Below are 23,606 nucleotides of genomic sequence, written 5' to 3'. Positions count from 1 at the left end.
AGCTTCATTCTTGAAATATGGAAGTTATCTTCCTGTGCCACCTGAGAGTGATCTGTTAGTTGAGGACAGGTACCTGAAATGCTCCAATTAATCACCCTTTTAAAATTAAAGCAGTGCCAGTCAATATTCTAAGCTGCTATAAGGTAGATCTGGAATTTTTAAAGCCTATAATAGAATGGGGAACTATAATTTTTCTTTTCTCTTTTTGATATCCTTTTGGTTCAGGCACTTTTCAATGATGGTTTGTATTCCGCAGCATGCTAAATCACTTAAACTAGGTTTTTTCCTTGTACTGCTTGAATTTCTACTGGCTACACTGGAAAATGAGTTACCTGCCTTTCCTGTCAGAATTTTCCACAGCTTAAATCTCATGGAAGGCTGGGAGATGTGAAAGCCATCCTTAGAAATGAACTTGTATTCAGTATTCTGTCACTTTATTATTTGGCAGCAGTGATGTACTTGTAATGAAAGTTGTAAGTTATGTAATCAGATTGATTCTACACGGATTATCCATATGCAAAAGAAAAATCTAATTTAAAATGAATATTTTGAAACTCAAAGACAAATAAATAATGATATCACAAAATTATTTCTTTTTCTTCAGAACATTAATGGATTTTTTTCTCTTAATGTTTTATATGAAAAACATTTTGTGAATAACAAATACTGTACATCATTCTAGAAAGTCAGTTGAGTATTGGATAGGAATGTGCAGGAAAATGTAAAAAAATGTTGTTTGAAATCTTCCCTAAGAAGTGGAAATAAGAGGCATGAACACCAAACTTCAGGTATTTTGTGAAAAATCAAGATTCATTCTGTCAATTAATGTAAAAGAAAAATGATGGATGGCTACTGTAATTATTGTAGTCCAAGACTATGTAAAAACTGTTATTTGGGGGAGAAGTGGCCTATTTTAGTCAATCCATTGAAAATTAGAGAAATTTTCAGCTGCACAGGTCCCTTCCAATTTTGAAAGCAAAACCCAAATGCATATATCCCTCAACCCTAGCAAGCTTCTTTAAAGCACTCTGTGTGAGAGAACCAACACTTATTTTCTTCTGCAAGTATTCAGAAGTAAGGGAGACATTAAAGCTCAAGTTTGCAGTGCATGAGTGCAGTCACTCAGCAGGACTGTGCTCTGTCTGGGGGGTAGCTCAAACTGAGATCAAATACACATTTAATAATGTTGTCTCTTCCCCTCTGACTGTGTTTCAAGTGAAGATGAGGTCTGTGAAGAAATCAGTGAAGCCCAAAAATTTTCTTTCAGAAGTGGTTAAATAATAAGGAATGGTTAAATAATAAGGAATGTCAATTAACTGGTGTGGAATCTCTACTTAAACTGTGTATTTGGTATTTGCAAGTCCAGTATGAAGAGTATGCTTGGGGGAGATGATACAAAATGTTCCCTTATTTCTTTCCTTTTTGCTTTTCATACATTCCATTGTATTTGCAGGGATTTTCGTGGCAGGGAGGAATGATGACTCTGACTCTATGTTCTCAGGAGGCTAATTTATTACTTTATGATATGATATTATAGAATATAATAAAATTCTTTAATATAAGAATATATTATACTATACTAAATCTATTATACTATACTAAAGAATACAGGAAGGATACTTACTGAATGCTCAAAAGATAATAATGAAAATTTGTCATTTTTTTTAGAGTCTTGACACAGCTTGGCCCTGATTGGCCAATGAGTGAAAACAACTCACACTAGAATTTAATGAAGCAATCACCTGTGGGTAAACAATGTCCAAAGACATTCCAAAGCAGCAAAACACAGGAGAAGAAAATGAAATAATAATTGTTTTCCTTTTTCTCTGAGGCTTCTCAGCTTCCCAGGACAAAAATCCTGAGCAAAGGGATTTTTCCAAAAAATGTAAATACCACAACATTCCAGGTCTTCAAGATCATCATGGCACAAGAAAATGCTACCCACATCCATGAGTTCATCCTCTTGGGATTCCCTACCACCAGAGAGCTGCAGGCTGTGCTGTTTGTAATTTTCCTCACTGTGTATTTGCTGACTGTCACTGAGAACATCGTCATCATCACTCTGATCATAACCCACCCCCAGCTCCACAAGCCCATGTACTTTTTCCTGGGCCACCTCGCTTTCCTAGAGGCCTGCTACATCTCAGTCACCGTCCCCAGGCTGCTGCTCACCTTGGTGGTGAAGAACAAGAACATCTCCTTCACAAGCTGCATGGCCCAGCTGTACTTTTTCATCGCCCTGGTGTGCACCGAGTGTGTCCTGCTGGCTGCCATGGCCTACGACCGCTACGTGGCCATCTGCACCCCGCTGCACTACACGCTCGCCATGGGCCACAGGGCCTGCCTGCAGCTGGCCATGGGCTCCTGGCTGCTTGGCTTCCTCATAGCTGTGCTCAAGGTCTTCTTCATTTCCCAGCTCTCCTTCTGCAGCCCCGGGGTCATCAACCACTTCTTCTGCGACATCAGCCCGCTGCTGAACCTCTCGTGCACCCAGCGGCGCCTTGCTGAGACGGTGGATTTCATCTCGGCCTTGTTCACTTTGCTGATCCCCCTCTCTGTCATCATAATTTCTTACACCTGCATAATCAGAACTGTTTTGCTCATCCCCAAGGCTCAGAACAGGAAGAAAGCCTTTTCCACCTGTGCTTCTCACCTGGCTGTGGTCATCATTTTCTTCTCAGCCACCCTCTTCATGTACGCTCGGCCCAGGAGTGCAAACTCCAGGGATCTCAACAAGCTGGTTTCCATCATTTACACCATAGTCACCCCAATGCTAAACCCATGCATTTACTGCCTGAGGAACCAGGAGGTGAAGGACACTTTACTGAAGGTCTTGTGTCGCAGGACTGCTCCCTCCAGAGTTTCTGTCTCTCATCACTAATGTGATGCTTGGGAGATGATCTTCCAACCAAATGTGTCTGAATCCTATGAAAGCCTACTAAGATTTTTACTTTGACAGAAAGGGTTATTGGGGTTCTCCTTCAACATCAGTGCTTAACAATTCCTTCTCCCGAGTCAATCTGCATGTTCAGCTAAAATCTATGTGAATGTAAAAGGTTTTTCTAACTGAACACATCACTCATCATTCCCAAGGAGTGGAAAAGGCAATAAACATAGTTGCCTTCTCTGAATGAATTTTTTTTGGTATGCATCAATGAACAAAATTACATTCTGACCTTGATTCAACTTAATATGAAACTAGGATTCAAGAACTTGAGGCACCAAATAAATAGTTATGTCAATTTTCTTCCCAGGAATGAGGATGGGAACTTCAATAATTCAGATAAAAACAGTCATTTTAGATAGCTGTGATAGGAGACCATGAACCAACACTGAGAAGTTTCTTCTTCATTAACTTCAAATATAACTTTGGGAAGTAGCGCAGATTCAGAAACCAAACCTTTACTTTTGGGGAAGAGGGTTAATTTGCACAGTTTAATTTCCATTTTAAAAGCTAAATGAGCCTCCTGGTTTTTAAATGTTATTTTCCTGTGCTCCTTCTACATTACATGAGCAGATATAAGCACTAAGAGAAGAATCAATTGTCCAAACACAGATCTTTCCTGAAGGAACATTCAAAGGAGAGGGTCAGGAAGAACTTGAAGGTAATTTAACACAGAGGCACAAAATCTTGCAGCAGCAGGCCTGATGTTAAATGATCCTGGGCTCTGTTTTTTAGCCAGGACTACAGCAACATTACTGTGTCCAGTTTGGCACTTCCCACTAGAAGAAGGACAAAATGGACATTCCAGCAGAGAGTTGCCAAATGACAGCAGGGTGGGAGCACACAGCACACAAAGAGAGACAGATGGGAGCACTGTTTTAAGTCTGGAAAGGAGAATGTTGAGGAGGTGTTTAGCTGCAGTCTGCCACCACCGGAAGAGGGTTACAGAGGAGATAGAGTAACCCTCTATCTCCTGATTCTTAATTGGGCATGCCTGAAAAGACAAAAGCAACGGGAACTTGTTCCAACAAATTAAATTCAGATAAGATAGAGTGATGAAGCACCACAACACAGTCCCAGAAGGGTCATGAAATCTTTGTTCTTTGAGATTTGCAAAGCTTGACCTGACAAGTCCCTGAAAAACCTGACCACCCTGAAATATGTTTGTGACAGTGGAGTGAGTTAAAATACTCTGGAAGTAAAGTTCTGTCCTTCCAACACAAGTTTTTGTATGATTCTTTGATCTGGATGTAAGATGGAAAAGTCTGTGGCATCTCAAACTGTTGTAGTGCACTAAATAGTTAGTTGTTGTATTGCACAAATTGATGTTTAGGAGAGTGAATCTGGCTGTAGGTACCCACTGAGCAGATTGCAACACTGAGCAATATGTTCAATCCTACATCTGCTCTGCAGATGATCCATGCCACTCTTCCACTGGGGAGCCAAGGGCTGGGTGCAGTACTCCAGATATGAATATATTTATAATTTATAATTTTATAGCATAACTCTGCCCATGGCTCTGTTACATCAGCTGTGCCTTGGTCCAGCTGAGAGATGAACACGTCAGAGGTACCAAAGTCTCTCAGGGAAGCTGTTTAAGCACTGCTCTGACCTCACATCCAATGGCCTAAATGGCAGCTACTGAGTTGCAAATCATTGTCTTTGTCCCTTTTCATGGCTTGTCACTGTTAGACCACAGCACAGCCTCCAATACCCCATATTGAACAAACCCATTCACTTTTCATGGTGCATGTACCCTGAGTCATATCTTCACATCTTAGCAGGCCTTGGTAAGCACCTCTCTAGTTTATCCACATTTTCCTTGAATTGCAGGGATCCCAAAATTGGTCCATGGTAGTTGGACCATCACCAGCCTAACAGAAATGAGGCAAGAACTAACACTCCTCTCCCTTCTCCATGCACTGACATTATTTTAAAGTTGTCTTCTTCATGAGATGCCCTTACATTCCTGAGCATGCACATGTGGCTTTGGCCAGAGGTTAGAATTCAACAGCACACCATAAGGTATGTCAAATGTCACTAGATTCTTACATATTTGCAAAATAAATCAAACTGTATGCCCCAACAGCCAAATAACTTCTGTAATTCCAGCTCTCCTGGATGCTAAATTCCCATTATTCTCACTGTATCAATTTTAGTCAGATTCTGGCTTAAGGAAGATACCTGATTCACATGAGACCAGCTGGAGGGAGATTTTACAAACAGCTGACTCAGGGACTGCTTCCTCCTGGCAGCATGGAGGGGACCACATCAGGTTTTGTACTCTTCATGCTACGGAATCCTGCAGCAGCTCCTCAGCTCTGTTTGGGAGGCAGCTGACCTCATCAGGTGACAGATCAATGTTATCTCTGATCCTCCTTTTGCTCTGAACATATTTGCACTGTATTATAAAATTCAGAAAATGCATAGCTTGGCTGTTTGTGGCTCTGAACACAACTCCAGCGTGGGTATACCTACACTTACCCAATTCACTCACTCCAAAAGCCATTACTAGTTAAGGTCACTGATTTAGATTAGGGCACTAAATTTTTTTCTAGATTGCCTTTTGGTAAAAGACTGCCATATCCTCTGCCTCAGGGTATGTTTTTACTTTCCTCTGCCCTATAAAAATCAGTAGACACTAGATGGTATTCTTTCATTGTTCAGTTCCTCAGAAAAAAATCTTCAGAGTTTCTTCTACTCTGCATGGAATCACAGAGGAAACAATAACATCTCTCCTCTTTCTGTGATTGCTTCCATTGGGAGGCTAGCTACAATTTCTGAATCAGACCTCATGAGACACCACAGGTAAATAAAGAGCTGATTTTTCTGTGCTGGTATAAATCACAGTGCTGACACATCAGTCCACACTTCAGCTCTACCCTACTGATCATATTCTCCAGCACTACAGAAGGTTGAGAACAGCTTTGTTTTTAACAGCACAGGTCGAGCCATTCTTATTTTTGAAGGATTAATCTGGTTAGCTGCAAATAAACCAGACCCAGAATTAGAATTTGCTTGCACTTATGCTGTATCTGAGATGCTCTGTGTACCAGATGCTCAGAGCCAGATATAGAAACCTCTATTGGGCTCCTTCAGATGTGATTGGAAGGGTTTTTTATTATCAAAATTAATATATCCTTGTGGTGTTTCACATTTCTCTTACAGTTAATGGAATTTATACGATATAACTTTAGAAATGTTTAGATGTAGAAACTAAAGCACTGGAAATATGAGTGTCTGTCTATAAGCTCATAACCTGTCACTTCTTTATACTGGATGGATAATATATTAGCATCAGTCATCATTTGTCTAAGGTGAGACAAGATTTGTAATGTATTTTTATCTCCATGGAATGTAAATTTGTCATGTATATTTATCTCCATGAAATGTAAATTAAAAGGCATGCTTTAATTTTTAAAATGAAAAATTCTGAATTGAGCAGATAAATTTCACAAAGTTCATTTCTAAAAACCCAGCAAAAAAAAAAGTCTGAGCTTTTACAGAGTCTTTAAGTGGTGGTGTAACTTACGGCTCTGAATTTAAGCCTGGTAGTTAGGTGTCATTGTATTAATTTATTGCAGGTGGATAAGGTTCATCTTTCTTCTGCAGAATGGGTGGGAGGAATGAAACCAAAGTCATGTATTTCATTCTCCTGGGTTTTCCAGCCACTGGTGAACGGCAGCTGCTTCTCTTCTCTATTTTACTTCTGGCTTATTTATTAACTGTGTTGGAAAACTTCCTTATCATTCTCATCATCCGAAATAACCACAGCCTGCAAAAACCCATGTATTTCTTCCTAGGAAATCTATCTTTCTTAGAGATCTGGTATGTTTCTGTCATTGAGCCAAAGATGATCATAGATGTCCTGTCTCATGACAAAAGGATCTCCTTGCAGGGCTGCATGGCACAGCTGCATTTCTTTGTGACTTTTGTTTGCACTGAGTATGTTCTGCTGGCCGTGATGGCCTACGACCGCGTTGTGGCCATCTGCAAACCCCTCAGGTACCCCCTCATCATGAGCCACAAGCTGTGTGCTCAGCTGGTGGCTGGCTGCTGGATGTGTGGTTTGGCCACCTCTTCCATCAAGCTGAGCTTTATAGCCCAGCTCTCATTCTGTGATGTGGACAAAATCAACCATTATTTCTGTGACATTTCCCCCCTCCTGAACATCTCCTGCAGCGATTCCTCTTTGGCCGAGCTAGTGGACTTCACCTTGGCTCTGCTGGTCATCATGCTGCCTCTGTGCGCTGTGGTGGCCTCCTACATCTGCATCCTGCTCACTGTGCTGAAGATTCCTTCTTCCCAGGGCAGGCAAAAGGCCTTTTCCACCTGCAGCTCCCACCTGACCGTGGTGGTTTTGTTCTACTCCACCACTCTTTTCACCTACGCCCACCCCAAGCTCATGTACACCTATCGTGCCAACAAGCTGGTGTCAGTCCTGTACACAGTGGTTGTGCCACTTCTGAATCCTCTCATATATTGCCTTAGAAACAAAGAAGTCAGGGTTGCCATGAGGAAGACTTTTACTTGCAGAAGACCCACCAAAGAAATCAACTGAAGAGTCCCAGGGAAGGGGCTTTGCTCATGAAGATCAACAGGCAGCGCTGAGGAGATGAAATCAGGAGGTCCAAACCTTAATCCATGCAAACACTGCTCATATTTATTGAACTAGACCTTGATATATCTATGTATATATTACGGTTTTGACTTGAGATGTGTGGGTTTGGGGTTTTTTTGCTTGTTTCCCCCCCTAAGAATCTATGCTGTCACCCTTTCTTAAAAGTCTCCAGCTGAATGACTGCTCTGTTTTTAAAGATGTTTGGAAATGCTGGAAAATGAACCCCAGATTTGTTTGCTCTGAATGGAATAGAGTCCAGAAAACATTGTAAAATGCATGTGAAAATCAGCTATCTATGTGTGATTTATTTAGTCCAAGATTTTGCTATTATCCCTTGAGAGAAATAGGCAGCAGAAAAGGATGGGTAATTGTAACATTCTTAGATTCATAGTGTAGGATAAAAGGAACCATCCTCTGAAGAAGAAAATGTTTCAAAGATGGCATTAGAGAAGGGATAATGTGAGTGTTCACATGGTACAGCTGCATTGGCACTTGGCCTCTGTCTCAGCTCCATAACAGGACCAAGGTACCCTAAATAACCTCATTGCACACCAAATAGTGTCTTCCATGAAGAAATTCAGACAAAGGATAAATCACTTCAATATTTCCCTCAGGCTGCAGGAGGCAGCAGTATTTCAGCAGGAGGAATGATCTCAGGCAGGAGTCTGGAGACACAGCTGGTGAATCTGAGCTAAACATGGATTGGCTGGGAGAAAATCTGATTATCAGTTAGAAATAAAATGGTGCCTCTAAGAAAACTACTCTGTGTTCAGAGTATCACAGAACTTTTCATATTCGGTAATAAACAAACAAATAAATTAATGAATATGTCAGCAGAGTGTATCTCCATGTGAGCATAGTAAATGTGGGTTTGAGTTTATGACTAAGACCATGGTATCTGATAGTCTGTGCTCTGTACTAGCAAAATACTGGCTTCTCCAGTTTGGCAGATGAAACATTCAGATTTCCTGGGAAGAAACCCAGAAGAATCTTGTCTGTGCTTACTGTGCCATGTTTCAAACAAGTTTCAAACAAGACCTTTTTGAGGACTTGAGCACAATCAAGGAGAGATGTGAGGACAGCTTGAGGTTAACCATGGTGGGGAGCTCTCACCAGAAATTCAGGGTGCTGGTTGTAATCCCGAAAATCTGCTAGGAGAAAATAGGTAATTGACACAAAATGAATATACAGTACAATATGAACCATTGTAAAGGGAAAAAAACCCAGTAGTTCTTTAGATTTGCATTAAAAAATCAAGAGCCACAGATACAGCTAGATATGAATTCTTCTAAAAATACCTGAAGTTTAGACATGTCTGTTCAGACACCTAAGCAAACTACCCTCAGCTCCTTTACTACTCATGGATATAGATTTTCACCCTATAAATATGTTATTTAACTGTAACATGTGCTTTTATATTCAGCCATCTCCAAGAAAATGGGGTCACACCGAAGGGTTACTTTGAAAGAGACATCCCTTTCTCTTTTTTCCTGCAGTTTTTATTTCTGAGCATGATGCCAAAGGTCTGGAATGTTTTTTTGGGTGTCAGAGCTGGAGTCAGCTGTCCCAGCTGTGTCCCCTCACAGCTCCTTGCTCCCTCTCAGCCTGTGCCAGCACTGTTCAGCAATAACTGGACATTCCTGAGTTCTCAGTATGGTTTTCATCATAAATCCAGAATTGAGTGCCATGCAAGCTACAGGGAAGTAATTTAACTCTATCCAAGATAAATTCAATACAGCATCAGGCTTGCTTCATTCATACTGCAATATATTAAAGTACTGACACACCAAAAATCACCATCTATTTCTTCTCTTATTTCAGTTTTTCATACATAAAGTGCAAACCATAGCATTTCAGTACTCCTTAGTGAGTTTTTCATTGAAATTTTGCAAGGTGTGAAGTTCCTTTAATACAGTGATTTGGCTACACACATTGACTGGTTTTAAAGCACTGATCTGAAGTGATTGTTTTGAAATAATGTCAAGATTCTTCAAATCATTCAAAAATGATCCTTCAAAGAATACACTGTGAAGAGGATTCTCATCCAACTATTATGGGCTTTATGTACACTAATAATAATATTGTTAGATAACCTGCAACAAATACTTCATAAGCTGTTCAACAGGGGTTCCTTAGGGAAGGAGAGGACACAGAAAAGTCTTACACAAACACAAACCTTTTGAGAATGCACGTTCTCTCTTGCATCAAAGCTGATTTCTGGAAGTTTTCCTCATAAACACTTTCACAAAGTCAAGTACTTTTAAAGTACTGTAAATAAGTCACTACCCACAAGTAAACAAGGTAAGATTTAGTCCAATCTCAGCTTTTGAGAAACTTTCCTTCTCTCTTAATCTCACTCTCTGCCTCCAGGAGCTGATAAGAACGTATGCAAATGTAAGAACATATTGATCTGTTGTCAGTCACAAAATTTGGGAAGCCATTACATCAAGAACAGAAACATCTAATTAATGCAGATTTATTTAAAACCACGTGCCAAAACAAAGAAAATTTAATATAGTGTACTGTAACTAAATGTGACACTCCTGTGCTGAGAATGCAAATTTGCTTTTTGAAAAACAGCCACGTCCTAGGGTGCCTGAGATACCCAAACAGGAGTTGTGAGATGCTTTTTCCCTTCCTGGACTGGTTGCTGCACCCCAGAGAACTGCTCCCTAAGAGGCTGGGCCCTCACCTGAACCAGACTTTAAAGTTTCAGAGGTGAGTGCACTCCTGGAGTAAGAGAACACATTTGGTGAAAAGTTGCTTTTGTTTAGAGAAGAGAAGCATTATTGCCTGGGGAGAAGGCAAGGGTGTCTGTTCTATTTTGATAATCTGGAAGAGGTTTTACAGCAGCTTCTGTGAGCCAGAGAGAAGGTTGAGAAGAGGATCCATGTTCACCCCTGAAAGAATTTCCTACCAAGGTCACTGACACAGGAACCAAGAAAGAAAGAAGGAGAAATAAAAGAAACCTGAGCTGCCTGTCCCAATAAGGACTTCGTTTGCATTTTGTGACCAATGAGTAAAGTGTAAACTTAGGAGCTTTGTAAGAATGTATAAAAAGCATGCATGCCATAGTAAAAACAGTTTGAAGCCTTCTGGAGTGTGTTGCTTTGTGTTGTCTCTGTCTCAACTACAACAGAAGGAAGCAGATTCTAATGGTTAATGAGATCTTGATTAGGTCCACAGTGTTTTGCTTAGCAGAAAAAAAAAATCTTCAAGGGGCAGGAAGGGTTCTGCATAAGAAGCAGTGAAAAAAGTAGGGGTAGAAGACACACAGAAACAGCTTTACACTTTATGGTTTGTGTTTGTTATTTTATTCCTTCTATTCCTTCTATTTTTCTTCTTTTGCAGGCAAAGAAAAATGGCACAAGGGAAAAATACCTCATTTGAGATTTCAGATGCCTGCTGTGAAGGTTCAGGACTCTGGAAACCGAATCCCTGGTGTTTTTTATGTACACCCATTAAAGTATATATAAGCACCATGCTGAGGAGAGTGCCCTTAGCAGCAGTCAGAGGAAAGGCCAGTGATGTATTGATTACAAGAGACTACTGAAAAATCAGCTGAGTAGAAAAAATGTTCAGTATTTTTTAGCAATGTGTTCAAGAAACCTGAATTCCAAAAAAAACCAAACCTGGCTTTAATAACTGTGTTACAAGGTATGTGTACTGTGGTGTGTGAAATCTGAGCTTTGCTTTGTGAAATGTGGTGACAGAACTGGACTAAAAGTTGCTGTTTTCTCTTTTTTTCATTGTATAGAATGCAGCAATCTGGGCTTATGTGTACAATTAGTTCTTCTAGAAATTAAATGCATTAACAGGAAGCCAGTTTTTAATGCATTCTAGACTTTCTGCTTGATCCATCAAGAGACAGACAGTTCCAGAGACTTCTCAGGTGAATCAAAAATCTTCCCCTCTCACTGGCTAAAAAAGTATCTCCAGCATCCTCATTCTTAGCTGAGGTTTTTGTTACCCTCTTTAAAAAGCCATTTTCTTAAAGCAGTAATAATTGTTATTTCAACAAAACAATTTTGGATAGGATGTAGGATGTCCTTCAATGGACAATATGTTTGATTATCATGAAATTATTTCATAAGATTACATCTATTACACTTAAATCATCGATGCTTACACATAAAACCAGAACAAATGTAAGATTTTAAAAATGAGGTCAATTACATAAGCCAAGACCACACACCTGTTAAATGGCTGACCATAATGACACAGGATTTTGATGTTTTCTTTTACATTATTGTGGACAAAAGTATCTTTTTTTTTTTTTTCTCCTTTTTTCTCTTCTGGCTGGCTTTAATAATTTTTTAACAAAGACAGCTACTTCTAAGGGACTGTTTCTCCCCTGTTTTGAACAGGTGGGATGAGACTAGAAGGATCACACTGTGGATGCATCTGTTTATCTCTTCGACAATGTGGGAAGCTTTAAGAATTGTGGAAGTTGTAGACAGCAAGTTTGAAAAGGCTTTGACTGGAGATTTGACCTTGACTGCCTAAACCGGAGCTCTCTGCACACAAAAATCCCCAGGAAAACTCGCCAAGATATTTGATGAGCAAGGTTATGCAAAGAGAAATTTTTTCTCCAAATTTATTTCCCTTTCCTAAGACTCGCGGGTAAATAAGAGCAAAGGATTAAACAGAACAAATTAAACACATTAAATACCTTCTGAGGGTACCTAGAGGTGAGGTTACATTTCAAGGATCATGGAGGGACAGCTGGAGAAATGTGTTACAAATGAATTCAATGCTTTGAAAAGATTAGGTACATGCTGGTTAAGAAAAATTATCTAATGGAAATGACAGCAAAGCAAAGCAAACACCGTTTCTGTCACTCAGCTTTTTACATCTACATCCACCTTTGCACAGGCACAACAGCTGCACTTCCCTGTAGACCAGTGGAGAAAACCAGAAAATCTTAAAAGTATGATTTATATTTTACAGTATATAAAAGATACTTCCACAGTAAATATTCTAAAGCTGGAGGGTTTATCTCTGGCCACTGAATTTAAGGCATCCAAACGATGAGTTCGAATGTAGGAATCAACCCACAGAATATTTTCAAGCCTAGGTTAGAGGACAACTTGCTTCTGAAAATAAAATTACTTAATAGAATTGAAAAGGAATTACTTGAAACATTCTGCCAATTAGTCAATTTTTAACATGCTATGTGAATTAACATTTGAATAGAGAAAATTTATTTCAGAAATCTCAACATCGTAAGGGGGTTTTTTCAAGTATTTTATAAAAGAAAAAACAGTTTTTCACATTAAAAAATGTGGGTTTTTAAAAAACAATAGACTCGGGATTTTTTTAAACAATTATCTACATTAATACATTTCTTGGCTCATATGTTTTCAATTATTTGCATCATCTGAAGAAGTATCTTTCCTTGTACTTTGTTTGGGGGAGAGCAATCTTGTGGGTTGGTTGCAATCTTAGTATGAGGTTTTTTTCTGCCAGTTAAATCTGAAACAGGTCTTCGACTGTAGAACGAAATGTCTGTTTCTAGTTGGTTGTAAAGATTATTAAATTAAAATAGGTTGGATAAGCTGCGTGTAGAATGTTTCTTTGTACTGAAGATAATGTTACAGGATTATTAGCTTACAAATTACCCTGTAATAGCTGACAAAATTCTGCAGATATGCTACATCAATAAATTTTATACTTTGTTCCACATCTCTCTATATTTAATTTTATTAATTAATAATTAAATTATAATACAATAAATATAATACAATAAATATATTAGGTTATATATGACACAACATATATTACTAATATTATATTAATAATAATATCTACATCTATTAATATATTATTAATATTTATGATGAATATTAATACTTATATGACATTAATAAATTATTTTAATTAATGTTATCTAAAATTGTAATTTATATGATATCATAAATATATATGAGTTACATTATATTAATAGTTTTAAATATTAAAAATTATAATATTTCTATTATTTTATAGAATTAATACATATAATACATAGCAACAATTAATTTTATTACTTTATATTTCTTATGTTGCATATATCTCATTGTTTGTCTTCTTCTTCTACAATTGCTTCTCCAGATAAGCTATCTGCAATCTATTGCATCCTAATTTCCTTTTGGAAAGCAAAGATGGAAAACCACACCAGGATAAGTGAGTTCATTTTGGTGGGCTTCAAATCCCACCCAGGATCCCAAGTCCTCCTCTCAGTTCTCTTCTCCACAATGTACATTGTCACTGTGGTGGGAAACATCTGCATGATCCTCACCATCAGGATGGACCCCAGCCTGCACACCCCAATGTACTTCTTCCTGGAGAACCTGTCCACCCTGGACATCTGTTACTCCTCTGTCATCGCTCCCAGGGCAGCCCTGGCATTCTTGCTGGGCAGGAGGAGCATTTCCTACGCTGGCTGTGCTTCACAGATGTTCTTCTTCTCTCTCTTTGGCACCACAGAAGCTTTTTTCCTGGCTGTGATGGCCTACGATCGCCTCACTGCCATCTGCAAGCCACTGCTCTATCAGGTCATCATGAGCAGAAGGCTTTGTGTGCTCATGGTGGTGGGCTCTTATCTGTCAGGCTGCATCAACTGCACCATCCAGACATGCTTCACCTTCAGTCTGTCCTTCTGTGGGCGCAGAGAAATAAACCACTTCTTCTGTGAAGTTGCTGCAGTGATCCACACCTCCTGCTCCAACACCTTTGTCAACGAGCTCGTAATGCTGGCTGTGTGTGGACCAATAATTGTGGGCACTGGCCTGGTGGTTTTCATCTCCTATGGTTATATCATCATCACAATCATCCAAATGCCTTCAGCTGAAGGCAGGCACAAGGCCTTCTCCACCTGCTCTTCTCACATGGTGACCATCTGCTTGTTCTTTGGGACAGTGTTCTTCATGTATGCTCAGCCTGGAGCTGCATCCTCACCCAGCAAAAGCAACACCATCTCCATCTTCTACACTGTTGTCATTCCCATGCTGAACCCTTTCATTTACACCCTCCGAAACAGGGAGGTAAAAGGGGCCCTGAAAAAACAGTTAAAAAGGAAAGGGTTTTTTTAGCACCTTTCCTGAAGTTGAGAATGAGCAGTGTCCAATTTGTAAAATAAAGGACATCAGGACCTGAATGTAAAATAAAGGACACGATGTAAAATAAAGGACATCAGGACCTGAATGTAAAATAAAGGACAGGATGTAAAGTAAAGGACATCAGGACCTGAATGTAAAATAAAGGACACGATGTAAAATAAAGGACATCGGGACCTACTTTCAAGAGCCTTTTCTGTTTCGAGATAGGTCAGTAAAAGCAGGATATACAAACAAATCTAAGGGAATCTAGTAATTGTTATTTCAACTAAACAATTTTTGATTGGATGTAGGATATCCTTCAATGGACAATATGTTTGATTTCTATGAAATTATTTCATAAGTTTACATCTGTTACATTTAAATCATTGATGCTTACCCATAAAACCAGAATAAAAATAAGAATTTAAAAGTAAGGTCAATTAAATAAGCCAAGACCACACATCTGTTAAATGGCTGACCACAGTGACACACAATTCTGACATCTTCTTTTCCATTATTGTGGACAAAAGTAGCTCTTTTTTCTTATTCTTCTCTGGCTAGCTTTATTCCTTTTCTAGAGCAGATGAAAGTGAGGTTTCATTTAACCATAATTAGACATTTACAAGCCATCTGACCTGTAATTTAGGGGCCTCTTACAGCCATTCAGAAGATACCAGCATTTTAAAGCCATAATTAACACCATGGGTTGGACAATTTGAAGAGTACCTAAGTGCACTGAACAGGTAAAATAGGACACAAAACTCAGATTCTGGCAGCAGAATCTCCTGCCACACCTAAGTGTACTGAACATGTAAAATAGGACACAAACAGATTCTGGCAGCACCTTCCTGCTGTGCACTGGAACACAGCCAGTTCAGGTGGAGGCATTCTCACTCTGCACATCCACAGCTAAATTAAGTCAGACAAGAGTGAGGCACAGAGATGCATCTTCCTGTGCAAATAATGCTTAAATCTCAAATTTCCAAGCTGGCTCCTCCAAGAAAGCCCATTTCTTCTTTTCTTAACCACAGGCCATGGCACTTTCACAGAGTTGGTGGCCAGGGGGATAACGAGAGCTGTGGTTGCTTAGGGAAGCAAGGGAGACACCACTCCGGGAAGTGCTCAAAAAGAGACTGGACACAGCACTGGGTGCCATGATTTAGCTCATGTTCAGTCAAACACAACGATCCTGGAGGTCTTTTCCAACCTTAATAGTTCTGTGACTCAGTGACAGACTGGGGCTGGGGGAAGGATGATGGATGGATGGATGAGGGATGGATGGATGATGGATGGATGATGGATGATGGATGGATGATGGATGGATGGATGAGGGATGGATGATGGATGGATGGATGGATGATGGATGGATGGATGGATGATGGATGGATGGATGGATGGATGGATGGATGGATGAGGGATGGATGATGGATGGATGGATGGATGATGGATGGATGGATGGATGGATGGATGGATGGATGGATGGATGGATGGATGGGTAGATGATGGATGGATGGATGGATGGATGGATGGATGGACAGACAGGTGGTGCAATGGCTATGTTTGTGCAGACAAGGATAGATGATTAGGTGGACTAAGCTAGATAGGTAGTTAGAAATATCTCTGCCATTTGCTCCTGCTGCACAAGAGCCACCAATGTGTAGAGATGTTGCCTACAGGCTGTTGTCTCCCTCTGTTCCTCACAGGACACTGGTGAAAGGAGCTGACAACACAGGCAACTCTGCGTGAAGGAAAGGCTGCTCCAGCTGCCTGCAGGTGGGAGGCTGTGTCTCCAATGTTTGTTTCATGGCATCTCAGAAGAGACATTTCAAGCCCAGTGGCAGAATTACATCCTTGAAAGAATTTCTTTTCCCCTGACCCCAAGGAGACATGCAAGCAGGTGTCAGAGAGAAGGGAGGCTGAGGGTCAATGACAGCAGCCCCTGCCTAATTCCCAACTGCACCATTCTTTGTTTTCTACTAACAATATTAAAAACACTTCCTAGAATAACAGAATCATAGAATCTCAGACTGTCTTGGGTTGAAAGGAGCCCTAAAACTCACTCAGTCTCACCCCTGCCATGGCAGACACCTTCCCCTATCCCAGGCTGCTCAAGCCCTGTCCAGCCTGGCCTCGGGCTGGGATCCAGGGATCCCAGGGATCCAGGGGCAGGGATCCAGGGGCAGCCAGAGCCTCTCTGGGGGTTCGCTCCTGCGCTTTTAACGAGCTGATAAACTGCCCCGACGGCTCCTCGGGCTGCTCGTCCCGCTGCCGCCCTGCTCAGCGCCGAGCCAGGCGCCGCCCCTGGGCCCAGGCGGTCCCCGAGTGTCCCCTCAGCCCCCCTCGGTCCCGGGCCGCTCCCCGAGTGTCCCCTCGGCCCCGGGCCGCTCCCCCAGTGTCCCCTCGGCCCCGGGCCGCTCCCCGAGTGTCCCCTCGGCCCCGGGCCGCTCCCCGTGTCCCCAGCCCGGTTCCGGTCCGGTTCGCCTCCACCGCCGAGCGCGGCCCCCCTTTCAGGGCCTCCGCGCCGCTGGGGGGCGCCGTGCGCGGCGGGGGGAGCACGCGCGGGGGGCGCTGCTCGGCGCATGCGCGGCGCGGCAATGCGGGTGGTGGTGGGTGAGTGCGGGCCTGAGGGAGCGGGGCCGTGAGGGTGAGGGGGCCTGAGAGAGCGGGAGCCTGAGGGAACGGGGCCGGGAGAGAGCGGAATCTGTGAGGGAGCGGGGGCCTGAGGGAGCGGGAGCCTGAGGGAACGGCGCCCGTGAGAGAGCGGGGCCCGTGAGGGAGCGGTGGTCTGAGGGAACGAGGGCCGTGAGGGAGCGAGGCCCGTGTGAGAACAGGAGTGTTGAGCGGAGCGGAGTTTTGGAGAAGGGCCAGGCGGGCCTGGATTGCGAGTGCTGCCCGCGGGGTTGGAGCCAGGCCGCCGCTTCCCCCTCGGGTACGGGGGCTGGGCTGGCCGTGTGCGCGGGCGGTGCTGCTGGGCCTGCGGTGATGCAGCCCCAGGCACGGGCCGCCTCTGCTGCCGGGGGGTGATGGCCCAGGGGTACAGCCATGACAGTCTGTCTGTCTCTCACCAGGTGGTGGGACAGGCTTCGTGGGCAGAGCCCTGACCCAGCTGCTGCGGAGCCGAGGGCACGAAGTGACCCATGTGTCGCGACGAGGGGGCAAGGATCGGATCACCTGGGTATGAGCTGAGAGCAGTCACAGCAGGGGGAATGTGACAGGGCTGAGAAATCAGGCTGTGTGCCCTGGCTTTCCACGGCATGGAGGGGCCCTGCCAGGGGAGGTCTGGCTCCTCTGGATATCCTTTTGCTGGGTGTTCCATGGGTCATAGTCATTGGAATGGGTACTGCTGTAGCTCTAAGAAGCAAAACCTTCTCCATTCTTGCTTGTTTCTGCAAATGTCAGGAAGAAACTTGCTGAAGTTCTTGGGAGCCTGCTCTGCTTATTTGCAGGGAAGGCTTGAGCAGAGGGGAGGCCTGATGTGTGATGTCTCTGTCACTCCTGCCTAGGAGGAGCTGTCCCACTCCGGGCTGCCCCTGTGTGATGCTGTGGTCAACTTGGCTGGTGAAAATGTCCTCAACCCTCTCCGCAGGTAACTTGATGTTCCATAGTGCTGTTGGGACAAGGTGGAGGCAAGACAGGCCAGTGTTGTCAGAGAATGTGGAAAGGGAGGAAACAACATGACCAGGAAGCTCTTGAGTTAACCAGCTGTTGACATTTGCATCCTCAAATACCCAGAACGTTTCTGTGGGCCTGGTAGGTTCTGAGAGACCTTTGGAAGAGAGGTTCCCTCTTGCATCTACAGCTGGAGGCCAGAAACATAAGTTCCACATTTCCAAAAGGACGTTGGGTTCCGTGCCTACATTTGTTAATGCAAAATCAGAACCAAAGTTTGACTTCCGGGAGGAACACCAGCTTGGGTATCTAGATCCTTTGCTGACTTTGTCTGATTGCAGAATCTTGTAAGGGAAGAGCCACCATCTTCCACAGTTCCCCTGCCTTTGTGCTGAAAGGTGACATGTCCTCCCTTTGCTCGGGGGTGAGGGAGTTCTGTGACCTCTCCTTGATGCCTTGTGCAGGCTGGCCTAGAACAGAGACTGGGCAGAGCTAAAGAATAAAGCAGGGATTTATTAGGAGGCCTCAGTGGATCCACCTTGGGCAGCACAAGAGCCCAGCCAGGGCTGCACCCCAGGCGAACCCAAAATGGTCACAAAATGCCCCACTGGTCACGGGGTCTCTCACTTTTATAAGCTCTGCTCCATTTGCACATTGGAGTTCATTGTCCAGTGACAGCTCCAGCCCATGCAGTCCCATCCTTCTTGTTTTCTCTCTCCATTCCACGTTGTTTGTGCTCCTGGGCCTGAGATTTGGATCATTTGTCCTTGGTCCCCAGCTAGAGCAAGAATTGTTTTGTCTCCCTGCTCTGTGAACAGAGCTCACCATCCCCTCATGTGAAGCCCCACACTAAAGCAGCACAGAACCTGAAAAATAGAAAAGCTAAAACCTGAGGCATCATCCTGTGCTTGTGAGCTGGTGTTGGCTGGGGTCCCTGTTGGTGGCAGTGTTTCCTGGGGTGTCCTGTGAGGTGTTTAATCCCTGGCTCTCCCTTTCCCAGGTGGAGTGATGCCTTCTGCAGGGAGGTCGTCAGCAGCCGGGTGGAGACCACGAAGACCTTGGCCAAAGCCATCGCTGCTGCTGAGCAGCCACCCCGTGCCTGGGTCCTCGTCACTGGCGTAGGTATTGCTTGGGCCTGGCCAGGACAGCACTCCTGCTGACCTGGAGAGGCTTTACCTGCAGACAGAAACACAGTTCCTCAGGAGCACCTGTCTTGCCTTGAAATGTCAGCTTTATTGCCATCAATGTCACTGTGTTTGGGCAAGGCTTGATAAGCTTTTAGTGCTGCTGGAGAGGAATTTGGGTCCCTGTGCTTTGTTATGGGGTCATTAGGGCAGACGCTTTTCTGTGTTTTCCTGTGAAAGCCTTTAGGCATCCTGTAGAATCAATTTGTGTCCTGTAGAATCAATTTGTGTCAGTAAGGCCTTAGCAGAAGCCCTCTGCATAATCTCCAGCTTCCTGCTTGCTGCAGTCTTTAAAGCTGAGGTTTATCTTTAAAGCAATGGTTTATCCTCTGGGATGCCCAGTATTAAAGCAGGCACCTTCCAGCCAGCTCAGTGTGTTGCTTGCAGGCCTGTTTGGGTTTTGGGGCCGCCTGAGTGTTAGTGCATCCTACTGAACCTGAGAGCACATTGGTAGTTCAAAAACTTGTCAGCATTGCCATCAGAGACCCTGTGCTGTTCCTGTGAGCATGTCCCTGGGGGAGTGGCTGAGCTCACAGAATCCCAGAATGGTCTGGTTTGGAAGAGGCCTTAAAGCCCATCCAGTACCACCCCTGCCATGACAGGGACACCTTTCTCAGTCCCAGGGTGCCTCAAGCCCTGTCCAGCCTGGCCTTGGACACTTCCAGGGATCCAGGGGCAGCCACAGCTGCTCTGGGCACCCTGTGCCAGGGCCTGCCCACCCTCACAGTGAGAATTTTCTTCTTAATAGCCAGTCTAAACTGACTTTCAGTTTGAAGCAATTCCCCCTTGTCCTGGCACTGCAGGCCCTTGTAGTTTCTCTCTGGCTTTCTTGAAGAGTCCCTTCAGGTACTGGAAGGTTGCAATGAGGTCTCTTTTCCAGGCTGAACAAATCCCAGTTCTCTCAGCTTTTCCTCTCCCAGGAGTTCTGGGCTCCTGGAGGCAGAGAAGGTGCTCTGATGGGGAAGGGGGGCTTGGTGTGGTCATTCAACCCTGACCCCCTTTCTGCTGTCACCCTGCAGGTTTTTACCGCCCCAGCCCCACGGCTGAGTACACTGAAGACAGTCCAGGAGGGGATTTTGACTTCTTCTCACGCCTGGTGAGCTCGTGGGAGGCTGCAGCTCTCATCCCTGGGATCCCAACTCGTGGTGTTGTGGTGAGATCAGGTGAGATGGGGCATCGTGCTTATTAATGGTGACTGCTGTACTGTTGGGGCAAGAGTGGGGAGAGCTGGGTAAAGGGCATCAGTTCTTCTGTCTCTCCTTGTTGGGGGTCCTATTCCAGGCCAGCCCTCTAAGGATTCTCCTGCTTGGAGGTGTGGGTGTGAAGGGGGTTTTGCCCTCTGGGCAGGGGCACCTGTTCTCACTCTGTTCTCCCCACAGGTGTAGTGCTGGGTCGAGATGGAGGTGCCATCGCTCAGATGCTCCTGCCTTTCCGTCTGGGACTCGGAGGCCCCATGGGCTCTGGGCTGCAGCCCTTCCCGTGGATCCACATTCAGGACCTGGCTGGGATTGTGTGTCATGCCCTGGAGAAGGAGTCTGTGCGAGGCATCCTCAACGGCGTTGCGCCCTCCTCCCCTGGCACCTCCAATGGCACCTTTGCCCAGGAGCTGGCGGCAGCGCTGGGGCGGCCGGCGCTGCTGCCGGTGCCCGCCTGGGCCGTGCGGGCTGTCTTTGGGGCAGAGCGGGCGGTCATGCTGCTGGAGGGACAGAGGGTGCTGCCCAAACGCACCCTGGAGAGCGGCTACCGCTTCATCTTCCCTGAGCTGCCTGCAGCTCTGAAGGACGTTGTGGCTTAAGGCCTCCCCAGCTGGGCTGGGCTGGGCCCTGTTTGTGTGAGCTCACATGCCTTCCCATCAAAGAGGGGAGCCCTGCCCCTGGACACTTCCCCATCCACATACAGAAGGGGTGAGCAGTCCTTTCCCCCTGTATGTCACTGCATCCCCAGTTTAGGAATCATCCCTCTTACTGCCACCTCAATCCTGACATCACTTGCATTTGGGTAAGGGCACGAGCCCCTCACAGGACTGTGACTGTGGAATTGCCCATCTTCCCTTTTTGCATGGTGTGTGTGTGTACTGCTGGCAAAGCAGCTGGGGGTGTCATGTCTTCTCCCCTGAGAGATGTGGCAGCAGGAAACAGTCCTAATGCTGTTGTAATTCCTCCATGGTACTGGAAGCTGCCCTTCCTGTTTTTCCCCATGATGACAGGCAAAGCAGAACAGCCCAAGTCTCTTTCTTGCTCTTGGTGGTTGTGGGAGAAGATCCATCTTAGGGTGCTGAATACTGATTGCTTGGAGACTCTGCCCTCTCTTTTCTTGTGGCTGGTACCAGCTGATGGCTCAGTACCTTCAGCTGAGTCTAATCCAAAGAGTTACACCCTTCCAGGGTTCCGTACCCCTTTTGCTGTGGCAGGGATGAGGGAGAGCCCTGCTTTGCTAGCCTGTAGAGGAAGGGGTGACAATCAGACTGTGGCCCCTGGACTGCTTTGCCTTGGTTGAGTGCCCATCTAAGCTTGAGCTCAGGAAAGCTGGGTGGTACATCACTGTGTGAGGCAGTGCAAGTCACAGCTTTAGTCCAAAGGAGCCTTTCAGCTATTGCCTTCCTTGTGCTTACCTCAGACCAGGGTGGTTTTCTTGTACTGATCCCATGAGGTGGTGCTTGTGTTCAGGGTGTTCCCCTGCCTGGGCACTGAGGGTATCCAAGCTGCCTGGTCTGCCTTGGGAAGCAGTACCTCTTCCCTTGTAGAGCACATTGCAATTTCATCATCTCACAGTGGCAGAAAATGTATCCATGTGCTTCCCTTGTCCCACTTCCATATCCCAAAGTGGGTTGCAGGGTGTGAAGTCCACAGAGCAGTGAAGTTTATTATGGCAGTACTTCTGGAGATGTAAGCTGGGGCTAGAAAATTCTATTAAAAGGCACTTCAGGCAGATAAAGACCTACTCTTTGCCATCCACAACAACATCAGTCCACGTGTTTCTGGTTTGTGCCATCCTGTAGTCAGAGTAGCTGAAGGATCAGTCTTGGTGAAGTCTAGATGCCCCACTCTCCTGTCTCTTTGCTCAGTACATACTGGGGACATTAGTGTGACATCTGTGACCAGGCTGATCCTGCAGTTTTGGTCTCATGCTGGCAGAGCTGAGTGATCTGCACTGCTGCCTTGCTTTGGGTTTAGCTCTGGGCTGGCTGCTAAGTTGCAACACGGTATTAAAGACAGCAAGGCTTAATCCAGAGTTTTCTGTAGCAGTTGCAGTTCTGCACTATTTGTATTGTTAGTCTGCTTTATACATTCTTTCACAAATTGAAAGAGACCGATTCCCTGATTAAAGTTGGTATTTCCCTTCCTTGTACCCCTTGATTTCCACTGAACCATGACTTCAGTAAAGCCTTTGACTCAATTTTCACTGTGTTCTGGAGACACTGGCTGCTCCTGGCCTGGATGGGCATACCCTCCACTGGGTACAAACCAGTCTGGGCAGCTGAGTGCCAAGTGTGCTGGGGAAGGGTGAAACCCAGCTGGTGGCCCATCACAACTGGTGTCCCCAGGACTCAGTACTGGGACCAGTCCTTTTCAGTATCTTTCACCAGTGATGTGGTTGGGGGGTTGTGTGCGCTCTTAGCAAGCTGGCAGACACCAGCTTGGCTGGGAGGGTGGGAGGGTGGGAAGGCCCTGCAGAGGGATCTCTGGCTGGACCCATGGGGCAAGGCCGGTGGTAGGAGGCTCATCAGGGCCAAGTGCTGGCTCCTGCAGCTGGGTACAACAAGCCCATGCTTAGGGAAAAGGGCCTGGAAAGCTGGAAGGACCTGGGTGTGCTGGTTAACAGGGGCTCAAGATGAGCTCACCTGTGCCCAGGTGGCCAAGCAGGCCACTGGCACCTGGCACCATGGGCACTGTGACTCCAGCTGCAGCACGCATGGGCACACAGAACAGCGATCCTGACTGCACTGAGCAGGAGCAGCATGGCCAGACAAGTGTGGTTCCTCCCTTAAACATCCCTAGTAAATCTTGGACCCATCTGAGATGCTTTTCTCCCTCCATTCCATAACAGGTCCTTTATCTCCTGGGCATCCTATGAGCTGCCCCCAAAGCTGTTCCCACTGACCCACTGGAACAGGTACCACAGCCAGCCAGGGGCTGCTGGATCTCCTGGCACAGCCCTTGGCAGAGGTG

The 23,606-nt window shown here is 44.8% G+C and overlaps 4 protein-coding genes across 4 annotated transcripts; all 4 read left to right on the top strand.

Annotated features, from left to right (window-relative positions):
- The first annotated feature begins 1,921 nt into the window (after positions 1-1,921).
- LOC119712022 (olfactory receptor 6B1-like) lies at positions 1,922-2,881 on the top strand. The gene has a single exon (XM_038162819.1). The coding sequence runs from the start codon at positions 1,922-1,924 to the stop codon at positions 2,879-2,881; it is 960 nt and encodes a 319-aa protein (XP_038018747.1).
- A 3,676-nt stretch (positions 2,882-6,557) lies between these two features.
- LOC119712021 (olfactory receptor 6Y1-like) lies at positions 6,558-7,505 on the top strand. Its single transcript, XM_038162818.1, has one exon. The coding sequence runs from the start codon at positions 6,558-6,560 to the stop codon at positions 7,503-7,505; it is 948 nt and encodes a 315-aa protein (XP_038018746.1).
- Positions 7,506-13,705: 6,200 nt separating this feature from the next.
- LOC119712241 (olfactory receptor 12-like) lies at positions 13,706-14,638 on the top strand. Its single transcript, XM_038163270.1, has one exon. The coding sequence runs from the start codon at positions 13,709-13,711 to the stop codon at positions 14,636-14,638; it is 930 nt and encodes a 309-aa protein (XP_038019198.1). The 5' UTR covers positions 13,706-13,708.
- A 2,567-nt stretch (positions 14,639-17,205) lies between these two features.
- On the top strand, positions 17,206-22,785 carry SDR39U1 (short chain dehydrogenase/reductase family 39U member 1). The gene is made up of 6 exons (XM_038163246.1): positions 17,206-17,254; positions 17,713-17,819; positions 18,148-18,230; positions 19,254-19,375; positions 20,457-20,600; positions 20,817-22,785. Exons 1-6 carry the CDS (start codon positions 17,224-17,226, stop codon positions 21,230-21,232), a joined length of 903 nt encoding a protein of 300 aa, XP_038019174.1. The 5' UTR covers positions 17,206-17,223; the 3' UTR covers positions 21,233-22,785.
- The last annotated feature ends 821 nt before the right edge of the window (positions 22,786-23,606 follow it).

The sequence above is a fragment of the Motacilla alba genome, chromosome 27, assembly GCF_015832195.1.
Source record: "Motacilla alba alba isolate MOTALB_02 chromosome 27, Motacilla_alba_V1.0_pri, whole genome shotgun sequence".
Taxonomy (NCBI): domain Eukaryota; kingdom Metazoa; phylum Chordata; class Aves; order Passeriformes; family Motacillidae; genus Motacilla; species Motacilla alba.
The sequence above is the reverse complement of the archived record's forward strand: the minus strand, read 5'-3'. Positions and strand labels throughout refer to the sequence as shown.

Coding starts and splice junctions, on each gene's coding strand:
- LOC119712022 (XM_038162819.1), top strand. CDS start 1,922: ATGGCACAAGAAAATGCTACCCACATCCATGAGTTCATCCTCTTGGGA.
- LOC119712021 (XM_038162818.1), top strand. CDS start 6,558: ATGGGTGGGAGGAATGAAACCAAAGTCATGTATTTCATTCTCCTGGGT.
- LOC119712241 (XM_038163270.1), top strand. CDS start 13,709: ATGGAAAACCACACCAGGATAAGTGAGTTCATTTTGGTGGGCTTCAAA.
- SDR39U1 (XM_038163246.1), top strand. CDS start 17,224: ATGCGCGGCGCGGCAATGCGGGTGGTGGTGG. Junction 18,231..19,253: donor GTCCTCAACCCTCTCCGCAG/GTAACTTGATGT, acceptor TCCCTTTCCCAG/GTGGAGTGATGCCTTCTGCA. Junction 20,601..20,816: donor TGGTGTTGTGGTGAGATCAG/GTGAGATGGGGC, acceptor TTCTCCCCACAG/GTGTAGTGCTGGGTCGAGAT.